This window comes from Athene noctua, chromosome 17 (genome assembly GCF_965140245.1).
Source record: "Athene noctua chromosome 17, bAthNoc1.hap1.1, whole genome shotgun sequence".
NCBI classification, from domain to species: domain Eukaryota; kingdom Metazoa; phylum Chordata; class Aves; order Strigiformes; family Strigidae; genus Athene; species Athene noctua.
In genome coordinates this window covers 4,017,744-4,039,398 of record NC_134053.1, presented here as the reverse complement: position 1 = coordinate 4,039,398, position 21,655 = coordinate 4,017,744, and the positions used below count along the sequence as shown (strand labels likewise).

Below are 21,655 nucleotides of genomic sequence, written 5' to 3'. Positions count from 1 at the left end.
CTCGCGGGCCGCGTCACGCCGACGGCGCCACGCCCAGGCCAGGCGGGCGGTGTGGCGGCGGCGGCCATGAGCACGGAGGGTAACGGGAGCGGGGGGCGGGCGGGGGGGCGCCGGGCCGGGCCGGGCCTGACGCGCCCCGTTGCTTTGCAGACTTGATCGAGACCTTCAGGGCGCAGCTGAGGGACGACCCCGACGTCGCCTCGGCCGTGGCCGCCATCCGCGCGCTGCTGGGCTTCCTCAAGCAGGACCGAGGTGGGTCCCGGTTCCCCCTCAGCCCCGGGCGGGACGGGCTCCCCCTGTACCCCGGTTCTTCCCCCGCGGCCGGGCCCGTGTCGGGGAGGCCCAGCCCTGCCCGCTCACCTCCGCCCCCCCGCAGGGGAGACCATCCAGGGCCTGCGGAGCAGTCTGCTGGCCGCCATCGACACCCTGTCGCGGGTGGACTCCTCGGTGGCCGTCTCCTCCGGCGGGGAGCTCTTCCTGCGCTTCATCAGCCTCACCTCCCTGGAGTACTCGGTAAGGGCGCTGCCCCCGCTCGGCGTGGTGCCTCATGGGGGGACCCTCCAGCCTCACAGCAGACATCGCTGTTTTCCAGGACTACTCCAAGTGCAAAGAAATCATGATCGAGCGCGGGGAGATCTTCCTGAGGAAAGTCTCTCTCTCGAGGAACAAAATCGCCAAGCTGTGTCATCCTTTCATCAGAGATGGTGCCGTAAGTAGGCCGAGACAGAGACACTCTCGTTCTGTTGCTCTGATGCTTGCAGTAATGCAAAAACAGAAGGGAAGGGGAGTGAAGTTTCCTGACATTCACAAATGTTGCCTGATGGTGGCTTCTGCAAGTACATCTGCATAAAATCACACATCGCTATTTTTCTTTATGACTTACCCCCCCCCACCCCCCCTTCAGTTTTCATGCAATCCGGCTTTAACTTACCTACTTCCAAGAGGTACAGAGAAGTCACAGCTTCAAGTTTCCATTTAAAATAGCGGATCATCACCCCCTGGCCTCATAAGGCTGGGCTCACAGAGTGGTTTGCTATCCTATGATAAATTATTATTTAATGTCGCTCGACAGTTGTGTGAAGTAAAAGCCATGAGACCATTAACAAAAGAAAAGGTTTCCCAAAGCTCAGCAAAAAGTAATGTCTGATTTTTATTTATTTTTTGACAGCGAATATTGACACATGCCTACTCAAGAGTGGTCCTCAGAGTGTTAGAAGCAGCTGTTGAATCAAAGAAACGATTCAGTGTTTATGTTACTGAATCACAGCCAGATCAAGCAGGGCAAGTACTTATTAATTTATGGTTTATCTTGGGTTTAACAGGGTACATTACACCTAGCATCAAATCTATCATATCTTAAGAAAAGCTGCTAGGCTTGTTTGCAGCATTTTGAATGGTAACCATAACTAACACCACATTATTCTGGACAAGTGAAAAACAACAGTATTGGCAAGTAATTTCCCATACTAAATATTCTAATTATACTGTTATCTAGGTTTTACTCAAAGGTTTACAAACTTTCAGTCAGTGCCAGGCAACCTATGTTTCCATTGCGAGATGAGAGACAACTGATTTTCTAGTTATTTGCTTCAAAGGTAGGCTAAAATAATCAGTATTATTTTAAGCATAGCAAAGTAAAACATACAGCTAACAGTGTTGTTTGAAGACACTAAATAAAATATGTACTGATAGCAAGAAAGCAAGCTTTCCCTCTTCAGAGCAAACACTATTGTATAAATTAAGTAATAAATCCTACATAATGCATAATACATTGTTGCTAACCAGTTCAAGGGTGTTCAGTCAGGTACATACGAATTTCCAGCTTCACCAAAGTAACTTCTAAGCCACTGAATAACTTCTAGCCATGCACCCTGTACTTTATTTCTTGTTTCTTACACCCTGTTGATGAAAAACTTGAGACAGTTTAGGTAATATGTCATCTTACTAATAGTTCACTGACTCATCTTTCTGTAGCTGTTAACTCCTGACTGCTAAAACTGACTTTACTTTTGTTGGGTTTCTTGTAATTTGCTTCCATTTCTACACAATAACTTATTTTCTATTAGAGGGTACATTATAAATCAAAGCTATTAACCAAGGGAATGTAGGCAGTCACGGGTTTCATTCTTTCACATTGTATTTTTCTAGCACTGTCTTTCAAGAAAAGATACTTAAGCTTCAAACATGTTTTTTTTAATAGGCAAAAAATGGCAAAAGCCCTGAGGAAGCTGAACATTCCTGTGACTGTGATTCTAGATGCTGCAGTTGGGTAAGTCTGGTCCTTAAATCTTAATATTTTCATCAATTTCATTTTGACAGTGTTACATATACATTTTCTAGAAGCTTGTTCAAACTACAGAGGTTATTACTTAGTTTGTCATAGTCATCAAACAAGCTAAACAAGTTACACTCTTAGGTGCATGATGAGGAGAGTACATCTGCTACAAAACAGGTATTGGATGTTTGCATGTTAGAATGAAAAAGAGGAGTCAGACCTGCATGTAGAACTTGGGGATATCTGTAAAAAAGAACTGAGGTGCTATGCAAAAAGGCTACTTTTTTCCTAATCTGTTGATGTGTTATCATTTTGGGGGTTCTTAAGCTATCTGTGAAATTAGCACTGCTTAGTGCAAGGCCAAAACACAAGAAGAGAATGAGCTGCAATACATCTGAACCTCAGTTCTGGCACAAGTGCAAAACACCTGAGAATGCTTCCGAGTCTGCTTACCGAGGCACCTCCATCTAGGGAAGATCGTGGCTTCAGTGGGCAGGTCTGCAAGTGCTGTTTAACACCTTAAGTCTGTTCAAATCACTTAGTTGGTGGTTTTCTTTTTAGATCTGTATTTTCAGTTAACACAGTGGAGGACTGTAAAGAAAGGGAGATTAGATGAGGTGCATCCCAGGTATTTGGCCAAGGTTATCACGATGCAGTTCCAATTCACTGTGTAGTTAGTATCTTACCACAGGCACCCACGTTCCAGTAACAGACTATCATTTCTAGTCAGATTTCAGCTTCTTCCACCATTTGCACAATTGCCAAGGTCGGGTATAGCTGGAGAAATACAGTTATTTAATATTCCTATCAGGGATGAAAGCTCACTCCAAGGGTGTGTAACAGCACATAGACTTACACAAGGAGATGAAACTAGTTTAGAAAAGTGAAAGACTGTTTGAATTACTGATTTCTGTTCTGTTCAGCAACTCATTTGTCATATTACGCAGTAAGACTTGGATTTTTTTTCCCCCTTTGAACAGCTACATTATGGAGAAAGTGGACCTGGTGTTAGTTGGTGCTGAAGGTGTAGTTGAAAGCGGAGGCATTATTAACAAGGTAATAGGTAGTGAGTTTATTACATCATTCTATAAACTCTAGACTTTTAAAGTTTGGTTTCTTTGAAGAATTCAAGGCTTTCTGAAAAATCTTTTGTATTTGTACATTATCCAGTAAATGTCTATTTACTGTTGGAAACTGAGCAGTGTTATGTCATGCCAGCACTGAGTCTGCATGTTGTTTTCCATCTGTCTCCACAGATTGGCACTAATCAAATTGCTGTGTGTGCCAAAGCTCAGAATAAGCCATTTTATGTGGTAGCAGAAAGTTTCAAGTTTGTAAGACTTTTCCCTCTAAATCAGCAGGACGTCCCAGATAAATTTAAGGTAAGAAACATTCAGATTACTTCTTAGCCAGCTAAGATGCACACTTACGTGTCTATGAAAAATTTCTGTCTAAGCGTGTCTTCATTTATCTGCATCTTTCTACTGTAGCTTACTTTACATAATATGGAGTTGCTTCATGTTACAGTCGCAAACAGCCATAATTCATCTTAATACTAACATTTAGTTCCTAAAGCAGTTCCTCTGGGGCGCAGGAACAGCTGAGGGCAAGAAACAGTTAAATCAATACACTTCAGAACTATAAATTGTACTTAATACACAGGATAAAACAGCTGAGACCAACGTGGCACCAGCCTATGGCTCATTTTAAAGCAATTGACTTCCTTCAGTTTTACCACAAACACCTGCTCAAGACTGTAGCACCACTCTTGCCCAAGAGAGGGTTTAACTTGCAGTTGTGTAGTAACTAACGGTCTCCCTTTCCTTCTAGTACAAAGCAGACACTCTGAAAACAAGTCAGAATCTAACAGAGGAGCATCCCTGGATTGACTACACATCACCATCACTAATTACGTTACTGTTTACAGACCTCGGTGTGTTAACTCCATCAGCTGTCAGCGATGAACTTATTAAACTCTACCTTTAACACAGGACTCAGTGTACAGGATGTATCATCTTCATCAGTGACTATCACAGTTGTAAGAACTTGGAAGATGATACAAGTTATATGGACGTGGTAAGGAGACGACATAATCAGGATTAACGTAATTATCAGCCCCCTTGAGTTTTTAAAGCTAAACATTATATGTGGATGGACCACTTAAAATCCAAAAGTTACTACATCTTCTAAAGACCTAGAATAAATTAAAGATGGGTGGAGTATTTTGATATTGTAAAATAAAATACCTTATGATGTATTCAAACTCATTCCGAGGTATGCTGTTACTTACTGATCTGTGGTACCTACTTGAAAAAAAAAATAATTTAAAAATGCCCAAGGCTGCTAATGGAATTCTGCTGCTCCTGCCGCGCCATACAAGAAGGATGCTTTTAGCTTTGTTCCTAGCTGCAGGCTTGATTGTATGTCTTTATGGAGGCCAGGTCTATTTATGAAGAAATTGGATCAATTCTGTTTGCTGCATCATTGTTTTGTTATAAAAATACAGTTTTATTGAAAGGCAGTATTTTCATGTAAAAGTGGGGTGAGAATAACTGTCAGCCTTCAGACTCTAAGTCAGCAACAGTTTCTGCTTTGAGTCTACTCTGGGTGCCTGTTAGCTTCTTCTCAAACTCTTCTTCACTGATTTTCCCCTTTTTTAATCTTCTCAGGAGTCTTGTGTCATTCAGCAACTCTTCCATATCCTCATCTTCAACATCAGAGCCCTGTTGGCAGTTGAAAAACAACAAATTAAATATGACACCAAAAGGTTTTCATTCTGTACAGTTGAACACAAGTTTACAACTCATGTTTTGCCGGGAGTATCCAAGCAGGAAATAATACTCAATTTCTCCCTAGGAAACTAACTCTCAATTACACTTGTTGAGAATTGAAAAGAGCAAAGGAAAAACCACAATCAATTACAGTCCATCATGCCATACTGCTGGACCTCTGAGAAATAAAAATCTATGATGCTCGTCAATAATGCTGCCAGCATGGGCAGTAGAATGCTGAGAAGTTGTTTTAGTCTTTGGCTTTAAAAAGTTTCTCTATAATTTTTTTTAGCTTTACCTGTCAAGGTCCTAAAAAGTTAATTTACAGTCATCAATTCCATCAAACTAAAATCCCAAGGCGCTCTGCCATGTGAAAGTATGTGCCTATGCTACAGTAACCACATGCAGTTTAACAGAATGGGCACAGTTTACCTCTTCACGTTTCCTTTTAGCTGTTATTTTCTTTTTCTTCTGCCTCTTGGCTTTCTGCTTTGACCAGGCTTTGTTCTTTACGAATTTCTTTTTCCCTCCATTTTCCTGTCTTTCCTTTCTTTGTTGTTCTAATTGCTTTTGTCTCTGTTTCTCTCTATTTTTATCCTTAAACGAAATGGAGTCTGTATTAACAGTGACTGGAGTAAAGTCTGGAAAACATTTTCCTCTTAGTTCAGGCATCTTTGGCATTTTTAACAATGCAAAACCTTTGGCAAGACTAGCAAAATCCAGATCTGTTAAAATAAAGATTATAAAGTCAGTTTTCTGTTGGATACAAAGTTAATTTAATTTAGCAAGTCACAAAAAAAAAACAAAACATCATCCTACTGTATTGTTTGCATTCTATTCTTAATACTAGTAACAATACTAAATCACTTTTATTTATGCTGTCAGTTTGGTCAGACTCACTAATTAAATGTTTTCTTTTGAAAATGAGAACCAAGTTGCTTGAAAAAGAACAGAAGTTTTGTCAGATCTGATGCTGCAGAAAGTAAATTTGAGATAGGAATTGGTCGTTGAAGCTTGTGGACAATAACACTGTGTTTTTTCCCCAAACCAAATACTGTCTTCTGAAAAGAACAGTAAAAGATACCAGCTCTGCTGGGAATTACCTTTTATTCGGAAGATCAGATTACATTCATGTTTGGCGTAAGCCTGGATGTAAGACACAAATGCTTTCATCCCTTTCTCAAACACTGCCCTGTCAGCTAGGGCCAGAGACTTCAGTTTTGGAAGAAGATCTAACACATTTGTCTGTGGTTTCATTTCCTGCATGGGACACTGAAAACCAGCAAAGAAATACAAAACCAAAGAAGTTCAGCTGAATGATTTAAAATGCACTGTGAAACTTCAAACACACGCTTCTTCCCCAGTTGATCTTCAGCCTGCTTTAAGCCCCGAGCCCCCTTCTACTGGTCATTTCAGCCACACCTGAAACGTGGCATTCAGCCCCCCCCAGTTGTCCTGGCCCAGCAGCTTCAGAGAGGCAACATCTTCAGCTCATGCCTTACCAAATTACATTCTCGTTAGCAGGCCTCTAAGAGAATTTATATAATTAATCCCACAAATGCAGGTCCAGGCACAGGAAATTATCAGAGCTAAATAACACTGAGGGTGCAGCATATAAAGTGGTGGCAGGGTTGAAAGAAGGGGTGTAAGTCAGTACTGCCCTTCTGGAAATGCTGTCTACACAGCCTTAGAAATGAGAAGCCTTTCCTTACTTGATGCATCACATACTCCTATTACAAACTCAATAGATAACACTGGGAGCAATTGTGTTCCAACAGATGGTCGTATCTGGTGATTAATAACTTTTGTGCACGTCTGCTAAAACATTACCTATGCATACGACCTTTAAGTTCTACAAATTCTGATTTCAAAACTATCAGTAAGCCTGTCGCCTTGCTCTTAATCTGCTTTAGGGCAGAAGTCTACTAACCTTTTGGTTGATGGAGAGAAAGTTAATGTAAGATTCTTCCATGGGAAGCAAAAATACAAGTGCGCTGCCTACTTTGCCGATCCGTGCTGTTCGACCACAGCGATGCACAAAGGCACTGAAACGACACAACACAGGGCTAATTTAACAGGAGACACTGTCTGATTTTGAAGTATTAGCCAGGCAACAACAGGGCAAATGGTGGTGGAACGGATGATACAGAGTGCTATATACTTTAGAACTAAATGAACAGGAATTAGTAAAACGCAACACAAGAGATGCGTAGCGGTCCCACTCAGCTGTTAGGACTGTATGCTAAAGCAAGGCGTATCTGTTTTGGGGGTGAAGTCTAAGCAAGTTGTAGGAAGAATTATGACAACGGAAGTTAAAATACATGGAAAAGCACCTTTCATGTGGGCTTTCAATGTACCTGGGAGAGCTCTGTCCCCGCTCTCATTCACCCTAGCGTCTCACTTTGTGTCATTTCATTGATATTCTCAAGCCTTACACCAGAGTGTCTCTTCACACAAACATGATCAGCAACCACCCATCTGACTTACACACATACAGTCGTTCCAATTCACAGCAGTCACAACAAAAATTGCAGTGTTCCAACCTCTGTGGTTCATGCATTATTTTGTGTGTTCCCTCAGACAAACTTCCAGGCAGCAATTAAATGTGTTGTTCACAGCTGTGCATTCACAATTTATATCTAAACAGTACAGTACCACGATCACAAGGAGATTAAAGGTTGTTCAGATCTGAAGTTGTACCTCGCACTGCTGGGTGGGTCATACTGTAAAACCCAGTGTACTTCTGGAATGTCTATGCCACGGGCCATCACATCAGTGCAAACTAAAATGCCACTAGGAAGAAGAAAAAGTACATTTTCATTAAATTGTCATTTGATAATAGCCAGTCTCCCCCCAGCTGTGTATTCTGCACCTGCACTGGAGAATGAGGGACAAAACATTTTAAAACATTTGGTTTTTGGAAAGAGACAAAATATTATAAGGTGGTTGCAGCTTTCACCAACTAAAATTATACACAACATTATGAAAAGGAACATGATGTACATCATATGGCTAAGAAAAATCAATTCCCTATTACAAGTTCGATTTTTAAATCACCATTGCGTCCACTACAGCTGAATGTAATACTATAAACGTTTTAATAAAAGACTTAAGAGACTGACAATTTTAGCATGCTATTTTAAATAGTTGTTGTTCCAGTCTGTTGGTAATTTTCTTTTAATATAAAATGCTAACACTCAGGTCCCACACAATAAAAAATGACAGCTAACAAGGCAAGAGTTGCCAAAGAACATCCTGCAAAGCTGACAATCCTTTTCTCCAGGTAAGTTACAGCATTACGTTGCCATATTCTTGGTCATATACTAATAAAATATTATCCTGGGTTTCCACTCTGGTTACCAACCAGGAAAAGGTTATTTTCACTACCAGTTCCCTATTAACAACACATTGAAAGAGCAAGGCTGTGTGGTTGTAGAATGTGACAGTACAGTGTGCCCAGTTAAAGCAGAAGCACAAACCCCCAAGGGTCCCGGGCTGGCAAGTATCCAAACTCCCTGTCCCTGCACCTTCCATGCTGCCACAGGGATTATCTACATCAGGCTGGACACACTCCACATTTTCACTTTGTCTATGATTATACTTCGAGTATCTAAGCATAGTTTGTGTTGTTATAAACACATTCAGAACCAGCTGGGAGCACCCTTCTCCTCAGCACAATGCCACTCTTCTGCACTTAAGTGGCAGAAGAATACTGTCAAACAAAATTAGATAACCCTTACCATTTTTACTTTTGCCTGGCTTAGCCTATTCACATGCTCTTACCCTGGGAGCTTCCGAAACTCAGTAAAAATCTTGTTACGTTTGTGTTTCATTTTCCCATGAATACTCATTATTTTCACTTGTTTAATTAAGGATTCCAAAGCCTTCCCGTAGTATTCCACACAGGCACACGTGCTGTTGTGATAAAGGCAAATGTAAAAGCAAAAGATTACACTGCATTTTTTAATCTGTTTTAGACAGTCAAGCTAGAGTGGTCTGAGACCTTTCAAAAATACACACTATTGCCTATTTTTAAGATACATACGTCGTTTTTATACTTAATACATAATCATCTATGATGACTTACTTTAAAAATGCATGTAAAGTTTATGTTTTGCCTAAACATTTAGCACAATCCTAACATGAAGCAATGATCAATCTCTTTTTAGGCACCATAGTCTACAAGACAGCTATTAAAATAAATCACTGTTAAAATAGTTGCGTCCTTGTCAACACAGGGCACAGTTTTGTAATTTAAGTAATAAAACACCATGCTGTTTTCACCATAAAACACAAACAGAATTACCTGAAAAAGACTAGATGTTTTTCCTGTTTGTGCTGCCGAAGAAAATGCACCAACTGATTAAATTTTTCGTCTGCTTTGCAGATCTATACAATGCAAAAAAAAAAAAAAGTGTAAGAAAATGGTCTTGATACAAAGTGATCTGCCAGTTTCCTTCGTTCATTGTGCACTGATAAATGCCTACAGGTATAATTTCTTAATATTGATCCATAGTTCATCATGTAGAATATTATTACTCTTTTATGTATCTTGTTTTAAGTAAAAATACTGAAGCTCCCAGTCTTCCCATGCCCAGCCACAATATCTCTCCTGTATCCATCTCAAGTGTCCCTCAGCCACTTTTCTGAAATTGCCAGTGTCTCCTCCCATACCCGTTTGATAAGAGGCTACAGCACTGCAGCTAGTTTAGGGTTACAACAACTCCTGGCCAGCCAAACTAAACTCACAGAGCAGGAAACAACAGGGTTGCTAATTTAGATCATTCTCCTTAGCTTGATTACCGACCTTTGGAGAATCTGCAAAAGCTTCATGTCTTTGAGACTCATGGTTCCTGTATTAATGTGATCCTAACTGGCCAAGACTTAAAAAGGTATCAATAGAACCAGGAAAAAAGGAGAAGGAACAAGAAACTATCACAAAGCACAGAGTATTCGCACCATGTAATAGTTCTCCAGGCGTGTTGGAGTTTTCTGGGTGTTGCTTGCTGCCACTCCCTTCTCTTTCACCGAGATGCGGACAGGATTCCGGAGACCTGCTCTCACCAGGTTCTCCACCTCTTGAGTCTGAGTTGCTGAGAACAGACCTGTCCGCCTCTGCTTGGGCAAAAAGTCCAGAATGGCATTTAAACTGCAAGTAAGCACATATAAAGCATAACTCGCCCAAGATTTCCCTCAGAAATAAGTTTAATCACTAGGAGTAAGAGTTTACAAAACAGTTTTTATTATCAAGTGCCAATCTTCTGTTGAACTAATCTTAACTTTAAGAGAAAGAAAAAAGGGACATCGAAGCTTATTTGTTAAAGTGTTTTAAGCCACTCTGATGTGTAAATAACGACTTAATCAAGCATTAATATAGCATGTACTAATATACAACAAATTTTAAACTCTGTATTCATCAAGGATCCATTCTTTCCTGATTTTCTTCCCCCCCTAGCTATTCCTTTATGTAGTCTATGGAGCAAAGAGAGATAAAAGAACAAAACAGAACAAATCTAACTTTAGAGATCACTGTAGGACACGCTCATTCACATCAATCATATACAAACTCATTTAAAACTTCAGAAATATTACTAGAATTTATTATTTAAATACCTTGCTTCAAAGCCCATATCTAGAAGTCTGTCTGCTTCATCCAATACCAACACGTCAAGAGACTTCACACAACTTGCTAGATCCAGCCCATCTGCTTTTCTTCTGAACAGATCCTCCAAGCGGCCCGGTGTAGCTACAATGATGTTCCCACTGTTTGTGAACAAAACACACAGCATTTTTGTAACTGTGCAGGGTAAGAACTTTGAGGGAGCTGCTAACAGTATTATCACAGCACAGACCTGCACGCAAGTTGACTTCATTCATCAGAAAAAACAACTGAATTTTGACATTTCTAACTGTATTCGTATTTCAGTGCCTTTCAAACACTATGTCTATGGGAGAAAAACACTCAGGTGAAAGCACACCATTTGTGGTAATAAAAGTTTAGAATACAATCAGCAACTATAGAAAGAAACTATCAGTTAGAAGAAATATCTGGTGCCTCCATGCAAAAGCCAGCAGCAAACATGATTGCTTCAAGACTTCATCTTGGTATCAGCACCAAACAGTTTCAGAAAATTATTCATCAGCATGGTCTCAATCTCACGAGAGCCTACAGCTAGTACAATATTTACAAGAAGGAACTGAAATACTCAGTGAAGACAGTCCTCAGCTCACCATGCTGCACGCTGCTCTTCACCCAAGCAGCAGGTAAATGGTACTCGTGTCACATAGGATCCTTTCCTATCAATTCTCATGGCTTGTCTCACTCAAGGGGAAGAATCCTCAGCATACACCCTAACACACTCACGCAGTACCATCAAATTTTAGCATAAAAAATCTAGCAAAATTTGGTCCAGCAGGACCAAAGCCCTAACTTTAAAACCCTAAGGATGAGGAGAAAACCACAGCTGTGAGGTATTGATAAAAAATAATTGACAATCAACTCACCCATGTTCTTTAAACTTTTCAACATCTTCCATGGGATTCCTACCACCAATTAAAAGAATCTGACTAAAACAACAAAACAAGAAGATTTAGGTCATCTTTAAGTTTTGCTAGTTTATAAGTGACAGAAGGCCAAAGAAAAAGGAACTATGGCTATGACAAGCCTAAAGTTCACTCACCTAAACCTGGGGAAGTGTTTTGTGAAATGTGATAACACCTCATCAATTTGAACAGCTAATTCTCTCGTTGGTGTGATAATTATAGCTCCAACCTGCACATGAAAAATAAAAGGAATTTATGGCAAATAACAGACTAGAAGATTTGGGCAAAATCCTCCCTTACAAGGTAAGTGAATATGAGCCATTTTTATGATCCTACTTTTAGACAACACATTTCCATAGAAATACAATAAAATACATGAAATAACAGAAAGTATCTATGAAAGAGGTATTATACCAATGTGCAAAATACCTCTCAAAGAGAGGTATCTAATAATGCTATTTAATAGAAAATAATGGTGCAAGTTCTCTGTACACTATAATGTACTCGAAGTCAACAGATGCTAAAAAGCATTCAAAGCCTCCCTTGCAGAACATCATTGCATTTGATATTTTAAGACATATTTCTAACAGCTCAGAAACCTGTCTTCATCATGTCAAATGAAAAGTTGTATTTAAGTGCAAAGAAAGCACCCCAATATTTATTTTCAAGTTTATTGCTACTGTTATTCCAAAGAGCTGAGCACAAGGTCACTTTACACGTATGCAATTTTCCTTATTGGTACTTTTCCCAAGTCCTTAAATCTTATTGGCAAATCATAAAAATATATCAGAATTGAGTAACTTAATCTTACCTGCATTTTCTTCAATTTTTCTTCCCGTCTGAGAAGAATTTCCAGAATGGGAATTACAAATGCTAAGGTTTTGCCACTGCCTGTTACCTGTAAGATGGGGAACAGAGTCAGCCCTCCCTCAGCTCCAGAAACAAACCAAGAAAAACAAGGAACTCGAGCAAGAAACTCACCGCTTCCGCGGCAACATCTTTGTTACTCATGAAGAGCGGGATGGTCGCAGACTGGGGAAAAAAAAAAAATATAAAAAAAATGAGAGAAACATGACATGAACAGCTGAATTGGCTACGGTGGAAGTCAATCTCACAGAGGCTAAACCCCACAAGAGACATCAAAGTAAACGTTACCAAAGCAGAGCCCGGGCCGGGAAAGCCAAGGGCTGCCACAAAATCCAGTGACTGCTCTGACCGAGCCCCGAGGGACCGCTCAGCCCGTCCCCAGCCCAGCTCGGCCTGGCCCAGGACCGGCACCGCCCGCAGCCCCTTGCCCAGGCCTCGCCTCCCCGCCGCTGCCCGGCTGCGCCCTCCCCGGGCCTGGCCCCGGAGCGTCCCCTCACCTGCACCGGCGTCATGCGGGCGAAGCCGAGCTCCCGCAGCGCCTGCAGCACGCCCGGACTCAAGGCCACAGGCAGCGACTCCCAGGTGCCCTCAGTGACCGCCTCCATCTTTGCCGGGCCCCGTCCGCCCCCCTCAGGCCCCGCGGTCCGTTCCCGGCGGGGCCGCGCGGAAACACGCGCCGCGGCACTTTGGTTCCGGCCGCGGCACTTTAGTTCCGGGCGCCGCCTTCCGCCAAACCCCGCGGGGCTTCGCCTCAGGAAACGCGGCCGCAACCCCCACCCTCGGGATACACCGAAAAAACCGTGGGGTTACCATAGGAAGTACTTCTGCGGGTCGCTGGGAAGCCCAGAGTTGAGCAGCAAAGCTGTAGGTTTAGAATCACCCACAACTTCTACCTGACAGCGCCTGGATGAATTCCTGATATCCCAAGAAAAACTTTATAAAAAACCTTTACGTTAAACTGTACTTCCTTAAAGTATCCAAAAAAAAAATTACAAAACTACTTTTTTTTTTTTTAAAGAATTTGTTTATTTATCGAACCTGGGTCATATTTAGATTCACAAGCAATTTTTAAATGTACATCTTAGAATTCAATTTTAAGTGTTTTACACAAAAATATTGGCACACAACAGTTGCAGTAAGGTGTAACAGCCACCCTCCTGAAGAACTGCTGCAAGTGTTTGCCCAAGGTTGAAAAAACTTTACCTGGAACATGAAAACCTGTAACAAATTTTAAATTAATTGTACAAAACTGTTGTGTGTTACTTGTAGAGGCTCCCCCCTGGAAAAGACCCCACCCCACCCCCAAAAATGATTACAACTAATATACATCAGTCACAACATAATCCTGGCTCAGCACCCACATCAGACGCTTCTTTAATTTTTAAACCAATCATCAGATACCGAGGAAAGTAACTTTATACAAAAACAAATCTACATGTGCCTGAAAACAAAAACACACCAGTATTTAGCATTATGCTAATTATGATCAGATAATGGCAGAGACTGCCACTTAACTTAAATACAAGGGCTGCATAGCATCGCAATAAACCCCCAGAATCATTAACCCTTTGGCACCAGGAATCCAGATTTCCTGAACACTAATGCACTCCGCAATAGTGCCAACAGTCTGAGCTTTGGACCTGCAAAAACCAAAGGGTTAACTATTGTTTGCCAAGACACTGCACACGATTGGCTTCAGTATAAAACCTGTGAAAAACTAAAAAAAAAACCATACAATGAACATTTGGTAATGAGAGGAGAAAATGTGTTTTCGCATCGACTACTTAATTTAAGAACTTTGGGAATAAGTTGATGTGATTAGGATAGTTACTGAAGACTTTCTTTAGATAGCAACTAGGTATGAATACTAGGTTGGAAGCTGTCAGCTGTCTTCTATTCATTATCAGAATAAAGTTCCAATCACTTCTCCTTGGCAGTTTATGTAAATGAAGAAAGGATTATTTCAATTTTGTAACACCTACTGCAGGGTTAAAGATGTCAGAAAGGCAAACAGTCACGTTAGGGCCTTGTACCGTTTCCCTAGATAGAACTGCAAGTACTTATGAAAACAAGGAGGAAAAAAGTTAGAAAAGACATCAACATTGCTTGTTACTACAGTTGAATTACAGCATTTGGAGCTTGCTTGGACCTCGCTTAGCATACAGACTAGGCAGATTTAAGTGAAAAATATTATGCCAATTAAGTGACAAGATTTCAGCACAGCTTTTGCTACAGAAGATATATAAAAACATTTCATTTTTAACTAGGAAGGAACATAAGCAAATAAGTTTTACAGTTCAGTAAAGAGGGTTCAGAAACTAAATGACTTTTTTTTTGTGACCAGGATGTTTGGTAGACAGTGAACTGAAATCCAGGGACCAGAAAAGTACTCTTAAACAACCCTTCGGACTTCAAAAAACCTCTTCAGATAGTAGATTTGTCCCAGTGTCATAGCAACTAGTACAAGAGCTTCAAAGAATGACCAAAGAACCACTCTGCTGTTTGTGTTGTCATTAACTGTTGGGGAAAAAGAAAAAGAAGTAGTAAGTAACAAAGCATTTAAAACAAACTTAAAACATACTTTGTCACTGGAACTGAAGTGCTGCACATAAACCACTGGTATCTGTATCACATCATCACAAGTGTCCCAGAAGGACTCTGCAGTCTTAGAGATGAGATCAGAGAGCTGGGGGGGGTATTTTGAACTGTGCTATGCAAGCACATGTTTTAACCTCAACGTTGGACAGACACTGCAGCATATTCCTCTATTCTGCTCACCTTCAAAGAGGCCAGACAGAAGCTTGTAACTGCCAAACAGAAGCCACTTGCTTTTTCAAGTAACAGTTGCGTACTACGGTCTCAAAGTCAAATGGGGAATTTCTAATCTCTAAAGGTTCATCATCTTTGATTCAAAAAATTCAGCATTTTCAGACTAACAAAAGACATAAGACTGGAGGTATCCATAGGTTCAAAAAGTTGAGGGACCAGTGCTTTAATATAATGTTGTATTTTGACATCAAAAATATTTGCCCTTTACTCTCATTGGGCTTCCCCAAATGCACCACTTAGTGCTCTGTCATACTTTAAAGCTGTATTTCAGAAAGCAAGGGTTGTGACTGCAGAGTTAGCCATATTCTCTACTTGTAAACAGCAGTAGTTCCACTCTATCTCAACAAAATACTTTTAAAATACTTTGGCTCAACTACTAAGCCACACTCACTTCAATGATGAAGTAACAGTTCAAACAAAGTCTATCCCTGGAAGCTGCATCATTGTTGATACCTTCATGAATATGCCATTCAAAGAACTATAGAATTTACACCAGTTAAGCAAATATCATTTTCTATAACAGTCTTCATTACACGAGAGGCAAGCCAATTTAAAGAAGATTGCAAGCATCAACTACATTATTATATGGGCAGATCCTTCAGAACTTGTTCTAAATTTTTTATTAATAACTTGAAACAGCTTTCATGGACTTATATTTAAAAAAAATCACATTTTGTAAGTTTATCGGAGAGGAGAGAAGGCATTTGAGTCAAAGACACGTACTTGCTCTATGTATTCTTTCACGAACTTCCATGTACTCCTGTTCATGCTTTACAGCTGTCATGGCCACTGCTAACTCATTAATCATCTCTTCTAGCTTGTTCTGATGAGCTGCGGAATAATTTCAGAAGCATCAGAAAGTCTGTTGTTGACTCAAAAACCACTTTGTTAGAATTTCTGAACAGTTATACTTAATTTCTTGTCGCAGAAGGAGGTCTGAAAAACACAGTCTGTACAGCTGAAAACTTTCTATCCTTAGAGCAAAGTAAAGTTTAATTTTCTTAGAGCCCTTTTTCCTAACACATCTCTGTGGAATGTAGGAAGTGGGAAAACACCTTTCTCCACATCCAACTAGAAGGCAGAAGACACGCAATTTAGAGTCAGTACAGACCACTTATTTCCAATACAGACATACTTTCCCAGAAAAACAGAATGTAAAAACACATGAGATCAATACTACACACTAGTATCTATTTTGCCAATATTGTCCAATATATTCCAAGCAAATTATCTTAACATTACAGCTTTTCCTAGTTGTTAAGCTTGCAAAAAATAGAACAACTGAGAATTTAGCTTAAGATCATGATGCTGGCAAAACGAGATCACTTTCTGAAGCGACATATCAATTCTTGTGATCTTCTGGTTTAGCTGAAGCACAGCATTCAGCAGAAACAATGCCAAAGGGGCCTGGCAGAGGGCAGGAACCGGCTTCAGGTTCTGGTATGTCGTGAAAGCAGAAGAGGAAAATACCAAACCAATGATAACAGAAAACTAGCTTGAAGATAGTTCAGCAAATGGAAGGATCAGAGATCTAAGATTTAGTGATCTGACTGTCAATCACAGGATCTTTTAAATACATTCATGCTCAAAGAACTGTCCACTCACAAATTTAGAAATTATGCAAGTCATTTCCAAAGTTTTCTAGCACCAAGAGAAGTTCAAGATATCATTCCACAGACACGCCCTGGGCAATCAGCTCTCTTAAAGTCACAAAACCCAACACATTTTCCACTGAAGGGACATACTTGACTTTAAAGCTAATTTATAAATAAAAAGGTAATAAAGTGTTTCAGATCACAATCTGAAAATAAAGCTATTCAAATTACACACCTTATCGGGAACAGTCAAAAAAAAGGATCCGAGAATAACACTCGTACAAGTTACAATTAAAATCTAAATAGTTGTGTAAACCACACTCACTTTGTTAATAACATAAATCCCTTATTTTCATGACTGACTGGTCATTCCAATAAGTGCAGTTTACTAGTAAGAAAAGAAGTTACAGTTGCAGGGATTGTTTAAACACACTCAAAGAAATCCACTCAAGAAAAAGTGTTTGCCTTAAAAATTTAAAGCTGCTCTAATATTTACAACAGATCTATTCAGACTCGATAAAAGATTTAACTGAGTCTTTGTAAAATAATCAAAAGTTAGGAATTTGTTACTTTCCAAGTGGTATCAAGCACTCAATGCAGTTATTTACTGCTAAAATAGAAAACAATAATTTATTGCCTTTCTAGCTACCCTTAGCGATTTCTAATAAAACTTTGGAAGCTATTACCCAATACATTTGTTTATTTCTTTTACAGCAAATGACAAGTTTTCCCCCTTGTAACATTCCTGATAATTCATAACCTAAAAGGAGTTTATTGCTTTCAAAAGCCCTGGATTGTTCAACACCCACTATAGCAACAGAAAGCAAACACTGTCTAAACTATCTAAACCATCCAAATATTCTTGGATGTTTAGTGTTTTAGTTTAATTTCACCTAAAACTCCCAATTAAATCTTCCGTTAGCCATAAATAACCACCTGAAGACAAACTGTCACGGACAGTTCAAGGATCTGATCCCAGGAGCTGCTAAGTATATAAACCTTTTGATGAAAGCTTGCAGGTGCTCAGCATTGCTCAGAATCAGACCTTTTATGTAGTTTATTAAAAAGACATTCTCATGCTACAAACAAATGTTACAGAGAAAAAGCAAACGTTAGCTGTTAGTGAATGAACATATGCAAAAGACAAGATGCTAATGAGCTTTCAAAAAGCAGTACACATACCATCCCAGGTATCTCCACCACCTAGAGAAAAGTGTAAGAGATGAACACAAGTACAGGACAAAAGGCTGCAGATAAAACAGTAATTTACACAGCTAAGAGAAAAATTTTATATTAGCACATTTACCAAAGAGCTCAACTAATGCATGTAGTAGTCTACATACTGCTGAGCAAACTAGAAATCAGAGAATGAAACTGATGAAGAGACTAAAGGATGAAAGCATTAGTTTCTGCAGATGGCCAAGTGATTCCCTGGTGATTTTGCTTTAAATTGTGCAATGAGGTCTAAAAACATCCATATCCGTTTTAGCTGTGCACGAGAACAGCTAACTAGACAGCCTGAAGAAACAGGAATTTTGAGAATCCTAGTCAAGTTCAGAAGTCATGCATGTAAGGAAAAGCTCCTGAGCTGGAGCTAATTTCTTTCCAGAAGTCTTCCTCACCTTCTGTCTCCATGTCTTGCCCCTTTGGAGCTTCCCCGATATCAATAGTGAACATCACTATCTTGGGAGTCATGGTGGACATTCTGTTGCTAAAGCAAAACTTGTAAGTTCCATCCATGTGGGCAGCAAATGTATATTTTCCACTGGACTCTCGATCACCTTTATAAATTCCTTTATTATCAGGCCCTGTAATCTGGTAGGGAAAACAAAATATCATACATTTTGTTTAAAATACAGTGGGTTTAAATACATTATTAAAGCTCTGCATGCATATTCCAAAGTTATCCAGTCAGATCTAACAATACCATCTGTAATCTGACTGGATCAGCATTCTTCATACTTTCCCTCCCACAACTCAAAAGCAGCAATGCGTTTTTCTGCATAAAAATCTTTAAAAAAAACCCAAAACCCACAAACACAACAACTTCTTCGGAAAGAATGCTGTACAAAAGCACAAAAGCCTCTCTTACTGGCCAAGATTACTGGACTTTCATACTTGAGATAAGAAGCAGTCAAGAACAAGTAAACCAAAAGCTATCAACAGCCCTGGCTGTTAACTAAATTAACAACTGCAGGGAAAACCTTATCTCTGATGTTTGAAGGAAAACAAAAAGGGAAAAAAGACATTCTCCTACACGTCAATACTACTTCAGACACACAGATACGTATTGTTGCAGTGGCCATTACAAATGGACTAAGGGCCTGAGGACTGAGCTCTCAGGGTTCCTGTGATCTTAAGGCTTCCACCCCACCAGGCCACCAAACGCTGCTGCTGCTGCTGAGCTTCCACTGGTGACATTTGAATGGGATTTCGTAACTTCCCGACTCTGTCTTGTATTATTTTAAACTATTACGTTCACCCTCAGAAACAACTCTCCCGTGTTTAAATTATCCGAAACAAACAACTATCTGCTCTTCACCAAGATGAAAGGAATTCTTAGATATTATTCTCCTACTTATTTGATGTCTCGTTGAAGAAAAGGATTTACCTACAAGTTTCAAGATGGCAATCAACCTGATTAAAGCCAACACCTTCAGATTCAAGGGGAAACACAGCTCCCAGAATAAACAACACGTTTTGGTAAAGAGTAATCCTGTTCATTCTTCCCGCCAAACGGTTTATTATGACAAGACTATACCGAGCAGAATAATGACGAAAATCTCAAGCTCTGAAAACAGGAAGACTGCCTCCTGCAGCAACAGCAGAAACGACAAGCAGCCTTAGGAAGCGTAACCCCCCAGGAGAGGCACCTCGTTCTCTCCGCGATCGCCCACGACACCACGCGAGCCCGGGTCCCGCCGGGCAGGGAACGCTTGTGCTCAGCAGGCCGACGGCGAGCCCGCCCCACGAGCCCCCGCGACGAGGCGGGACCGTCCCAAACTTACCAAAAGCTTAAAAGACTCTCAAGTCGGTATTTGCGCCCTCACCTCCCTCGGGCACCGCCACCGCCGCCCTCCCGGGCGCTGCCCCGAGCCGCCACGGCCTCCCCACCCCCGCCAACGGCGAGGGACGAGCACACAGGGGCCGGCCCCGGGGCAGCCTTCCCCTCAGCACGGCACCCGCGGCCCAAGGTCAGCCCGCCGCGGCGGCCGTCGCCCCCTCACCTCCACGTCGATGTCCAGGAAGCCCCCCTCCGCCACCTCGAAGATGAGCCCCATCTTCGTGCCGGACGGCACCCGCTCCAGGAAGCACTCCTCAGCGTGCGCGTCGATGCTGACGAAGTAAGCGGCAGCCGGGGCCGCCAGCGCGGCCAGCAGCGCCAGCACCGCCCGCACCGGCGACATGGCGGAGCCCAGCGGGAGGGGGCACCGAGCGGCGGGCCAGCAGGAAAAGGGGAGGGGGACTTCCGGTTACCGCCACGCCCCTTCCGGGGCACGGGGCCGCCGCTCATAGGCCGCCACAGCCCCGCTGCCACGTACGGGCAGTGCTACGGCGGCCCTGGAGGGACCATTCTGAAAGGAACCGCCCAGACCCCGAGGTAGGAACCGCGCGGCGCAGGAGACGGGGCCCGTACTGGGGAGCAACCAATGAGCACGGAGCAGGGGCAGGGCCTCGGCGGAGAAGAGCCAATCAAAACGAGGCGGGGAGAGCCGTCCTGTCAGAAAGAGCCGCGCGCAGAACGGCATTGGGTGGGCAGCTGAGGAGGCGTTGCCTGGCAACCGGGGCGCGGCGGCGGGCGGCGGCTCCCGGGGCGATTCGGGCCCGGGAAACCCAAGCTTGCTACAGCAAAATAGAGATTTGGGGAGCAGCTAATGATGAAGAAAGTAACGGGGAAGCCCAGCTCGTGGGCTGCTCGTTGCGCTCAAGAACACACAGTCGGGACGCACGGCGGGTTTCTGCAACAGCCAAGAGTGTGCCTCAAAAACCGTTCCCTGCGTGGCCGTGCTGATTTGCACTTAAAGCTTCCAGTCAGAAATACAGAAGGTGATGCTTGAGCTTAAGGAAGTCTGTTTTCATTACTATTTGTTTTCATTATCTGCAGGAGATTTAAGAACTAAAGCACAACCTGGCTTTCTAGTGAAACGTTTATGGATTCAGGTTTGCCAAGTAAACGCCAGTCATTGTACTCCTGGTAATACTCAGACGTTGCGTTTGTCTTCAGTTATATGACAGATGTAATCCAAATACTTGATTTACGTAAGTAAATTCTGCTCATCTCACTCAAGCTGCCAGTTTTGAGCTAGCAGAGCTGGCTGTGTTAGTGCAGGCTCAGGGCGTGGATACACGTGGAAAGGAAAGCTTTCAGCAAGAGGAGGATGAACTTGGGGAGCTGCAGGTCACGTACGTGACTGGGTAAGAGATCTCTCCTGCTGAGTCACTGAAAACTTATTTTCAATGAGTTTGGATCAAGCCAACCTTGAACCCACCTACTGCTTTCCATAGCATAAACTGCCATGTTGGTTTTACATCTGTCTCAGTAGTAGGTTTAGTCTTACCACTGGCACATTCTCTAAATTATTGCTTTTTTCTGTAGCAATGGGAACTCATTTAATACAGAATTCTGGTGGCATGAACTCTTTTTTTCATCTCTAACTTGGACAAAATGATGATTTCACAGCGTATCTGTTCCCCTGAGGTACTGCAGAGTGTTCTCCAAGTGTTCTGCTCGTACTACCACCCCTTTTCATGCTTTCATAACTGGTCTTTTGCCA

At 41.7% G+C, this 21,655-nt stretch overlaps 3 protein-coding genes across 5 annotated transcripts; 1 reads left to right on the top strand and 2 right to left on the bottom strand.

Moving 5' to 3' along the window:
• The first annotated feature begins 18 nt into the window (after positions 1-18).
• EIF2B1 (eukaryotic translation initiation factor 2B subunit alpha) lies at positions 19-4,538 on the top strand. Its single transcript, XM_074920789.1, has 9 exons — positions 19-79; positions 151-252; positions 377-513; positions 593-709; positions 1,169-1,281; positions 2,201-2,269; positions 3,256-3,331; positions 3,532-3,657; positions 4,106-4,538. Exons 1-9 carry the CDS (start codon positions 67-69, stop codon positions 4,259-4,261), a joined length of 909 nt encoding a protein of 302 aa, XP_074776890.1. The 5' UTR covers positions 19-66; the 3' UTR covers positions 4,262-4,538.
• Positions 4,539-4,674: 136 nt separating this feature from the next.
• On the bottom strand, positions 4,675-13,095 carry DDX55 (DEAD-box helicase 55). The gene is made up of 14 exons (XM_074920788.1): positions 12,954-13,095; positions 12,571-12,621; positions 12,401-12,487; positions 11,727-11,818; positions 11,551-11,613; positions 10,660-10,809; positions 10,006-10,195; positions 9,353-9,435; positions 8,830-8,961; positions 7,747-7,839; positions 6,977-7,091; positions 6,150-6,318; positions 5,479-5,771; positions 4,675-4,998 (listed from the first exon to the last, which is right to left on the bottom strand). The coding sequence occupies exons 1-14, from the start codon at positions 13,059-13,061 to the stop codon at positions 4,831-4,833; spliced, it is 1,794 nt and encodes a 597-aa protein (XP_074776889.1). The 5' UTR covers positions 13,062-13,095; the 3' UTR covers positions 4,675-4,830.
• Positions 13,096-13,457: 362 nt separating this feature from the next.
• TMED2 (transmembrane p24 trafficking protein 2) lies at positions 13,458-20,368 on the bottom strand. Of its 3 annotated transcripts, XM_074921498.1 has the most exons (5): positions 20,108-20,368; positions 18,503-18,695; positions 18,063-18,083; positions 16,009-16,116; positions 13,458-14,973 (listed from the first exon to the last, which is right to left on the bottom strand). In XM_074921498.1, the coding sequence occupies exons 1-5, from the start codon at positions 20,285-20,287 to the stop codon at positions 14,849-14,851; spliced, it is 627 nt and encodes a 208-aa protein (XP_074777599.1). In that variant the 5' UTR covers positions 20,288-20,368; the 3' UTR covers positions 13,458-14,848. The 3 variants fall into 3 exon arrangements, with proteins under 3 accessions (XP_074777599.1, XP_074777601.1, XP_074777600.1); XM_074921500.1 differs by lacking the exon at positions 18,063-18,083 and having other exon boundaries at positions 20,114-20,367; XM_074921499.1 differs by lacking the exon at positions 18,063-18,083 and having other exon boundaries at positions 20,108-20,366.
• Positions 20,369-21,655: the final 1,287 nt, after the last annotated feature.

What these genes read in the sequence shown, in the direction of transcription:
- TMED2 (XM_074921498.1), bottom strand. Translation starts at nt 20,287, where the DNA reads ATGTCGCCGGTGCGGGCGGTGCTGGCGCTGCTGGCCGCGCTGGCGGCC. An exon ending in GCAAGACATGGAGACAGAAG is followed by an intron (nt 18,084 to 18,502) that starts GTGAGGAAGACT and finishes ACTTTTCTCTAG; the next exon opens with GTGGTGGAGATACCTGGGAT. An exon ending in TGGTGGAGATACCTGGGATG is followed by an intron (nt 16,117 to 18,062) that starts GTATGTGTACTG and finishes ATTATTCCGCAG; the next exon opens with CTCATCAGAACAAGCTAGAA.
- DDX55 (XM_074920788.1), bottom strand. Translation starts at nt 13,061, where the DNA reads ATGGAGGCGGTCACTGAGGGCACCTGGGAGTCGCTGCCTGTGGCCTTG. An exon ending in TTCTCTCCATCAACCAAAAG is followed by an intron (nt 6,319 to 6,976) that starts GTTAGTAGACTT and finishes GCTGGTTTTCAG; the next exon opens with TGTCCCATGCAGGAAATGAA. An exon ending in CTAAAAGGAAACGTGAAGAG is followed by an intron (nt 4,999 to 5,478) that starts GTAAACTGTGCC and finishes AACTGCCAACAG; the next exon opens with GGCTCTGATGTTGAAGATGA.
- EIF2B1 (XM_074920789.1), top strand. An exon ending in ATTCTAGATGCTGCAGTTGG is followed by an intron (nt 2,270 to 3,255) that starts GTAAGTCTGGTC and finishes CCCTTTGAACAG; the next exon opens with CTACATTATGGAGAAAGTGG. An exon ending in ACGTCCCAGATAAATTTAAG is followed by an intron (nt 3,658 to 4,105) that starts GTAAGAAACATT and finishes CTTTCCTTCTAG; the next exon opens with TACAAAGCAGACACTCTGAA.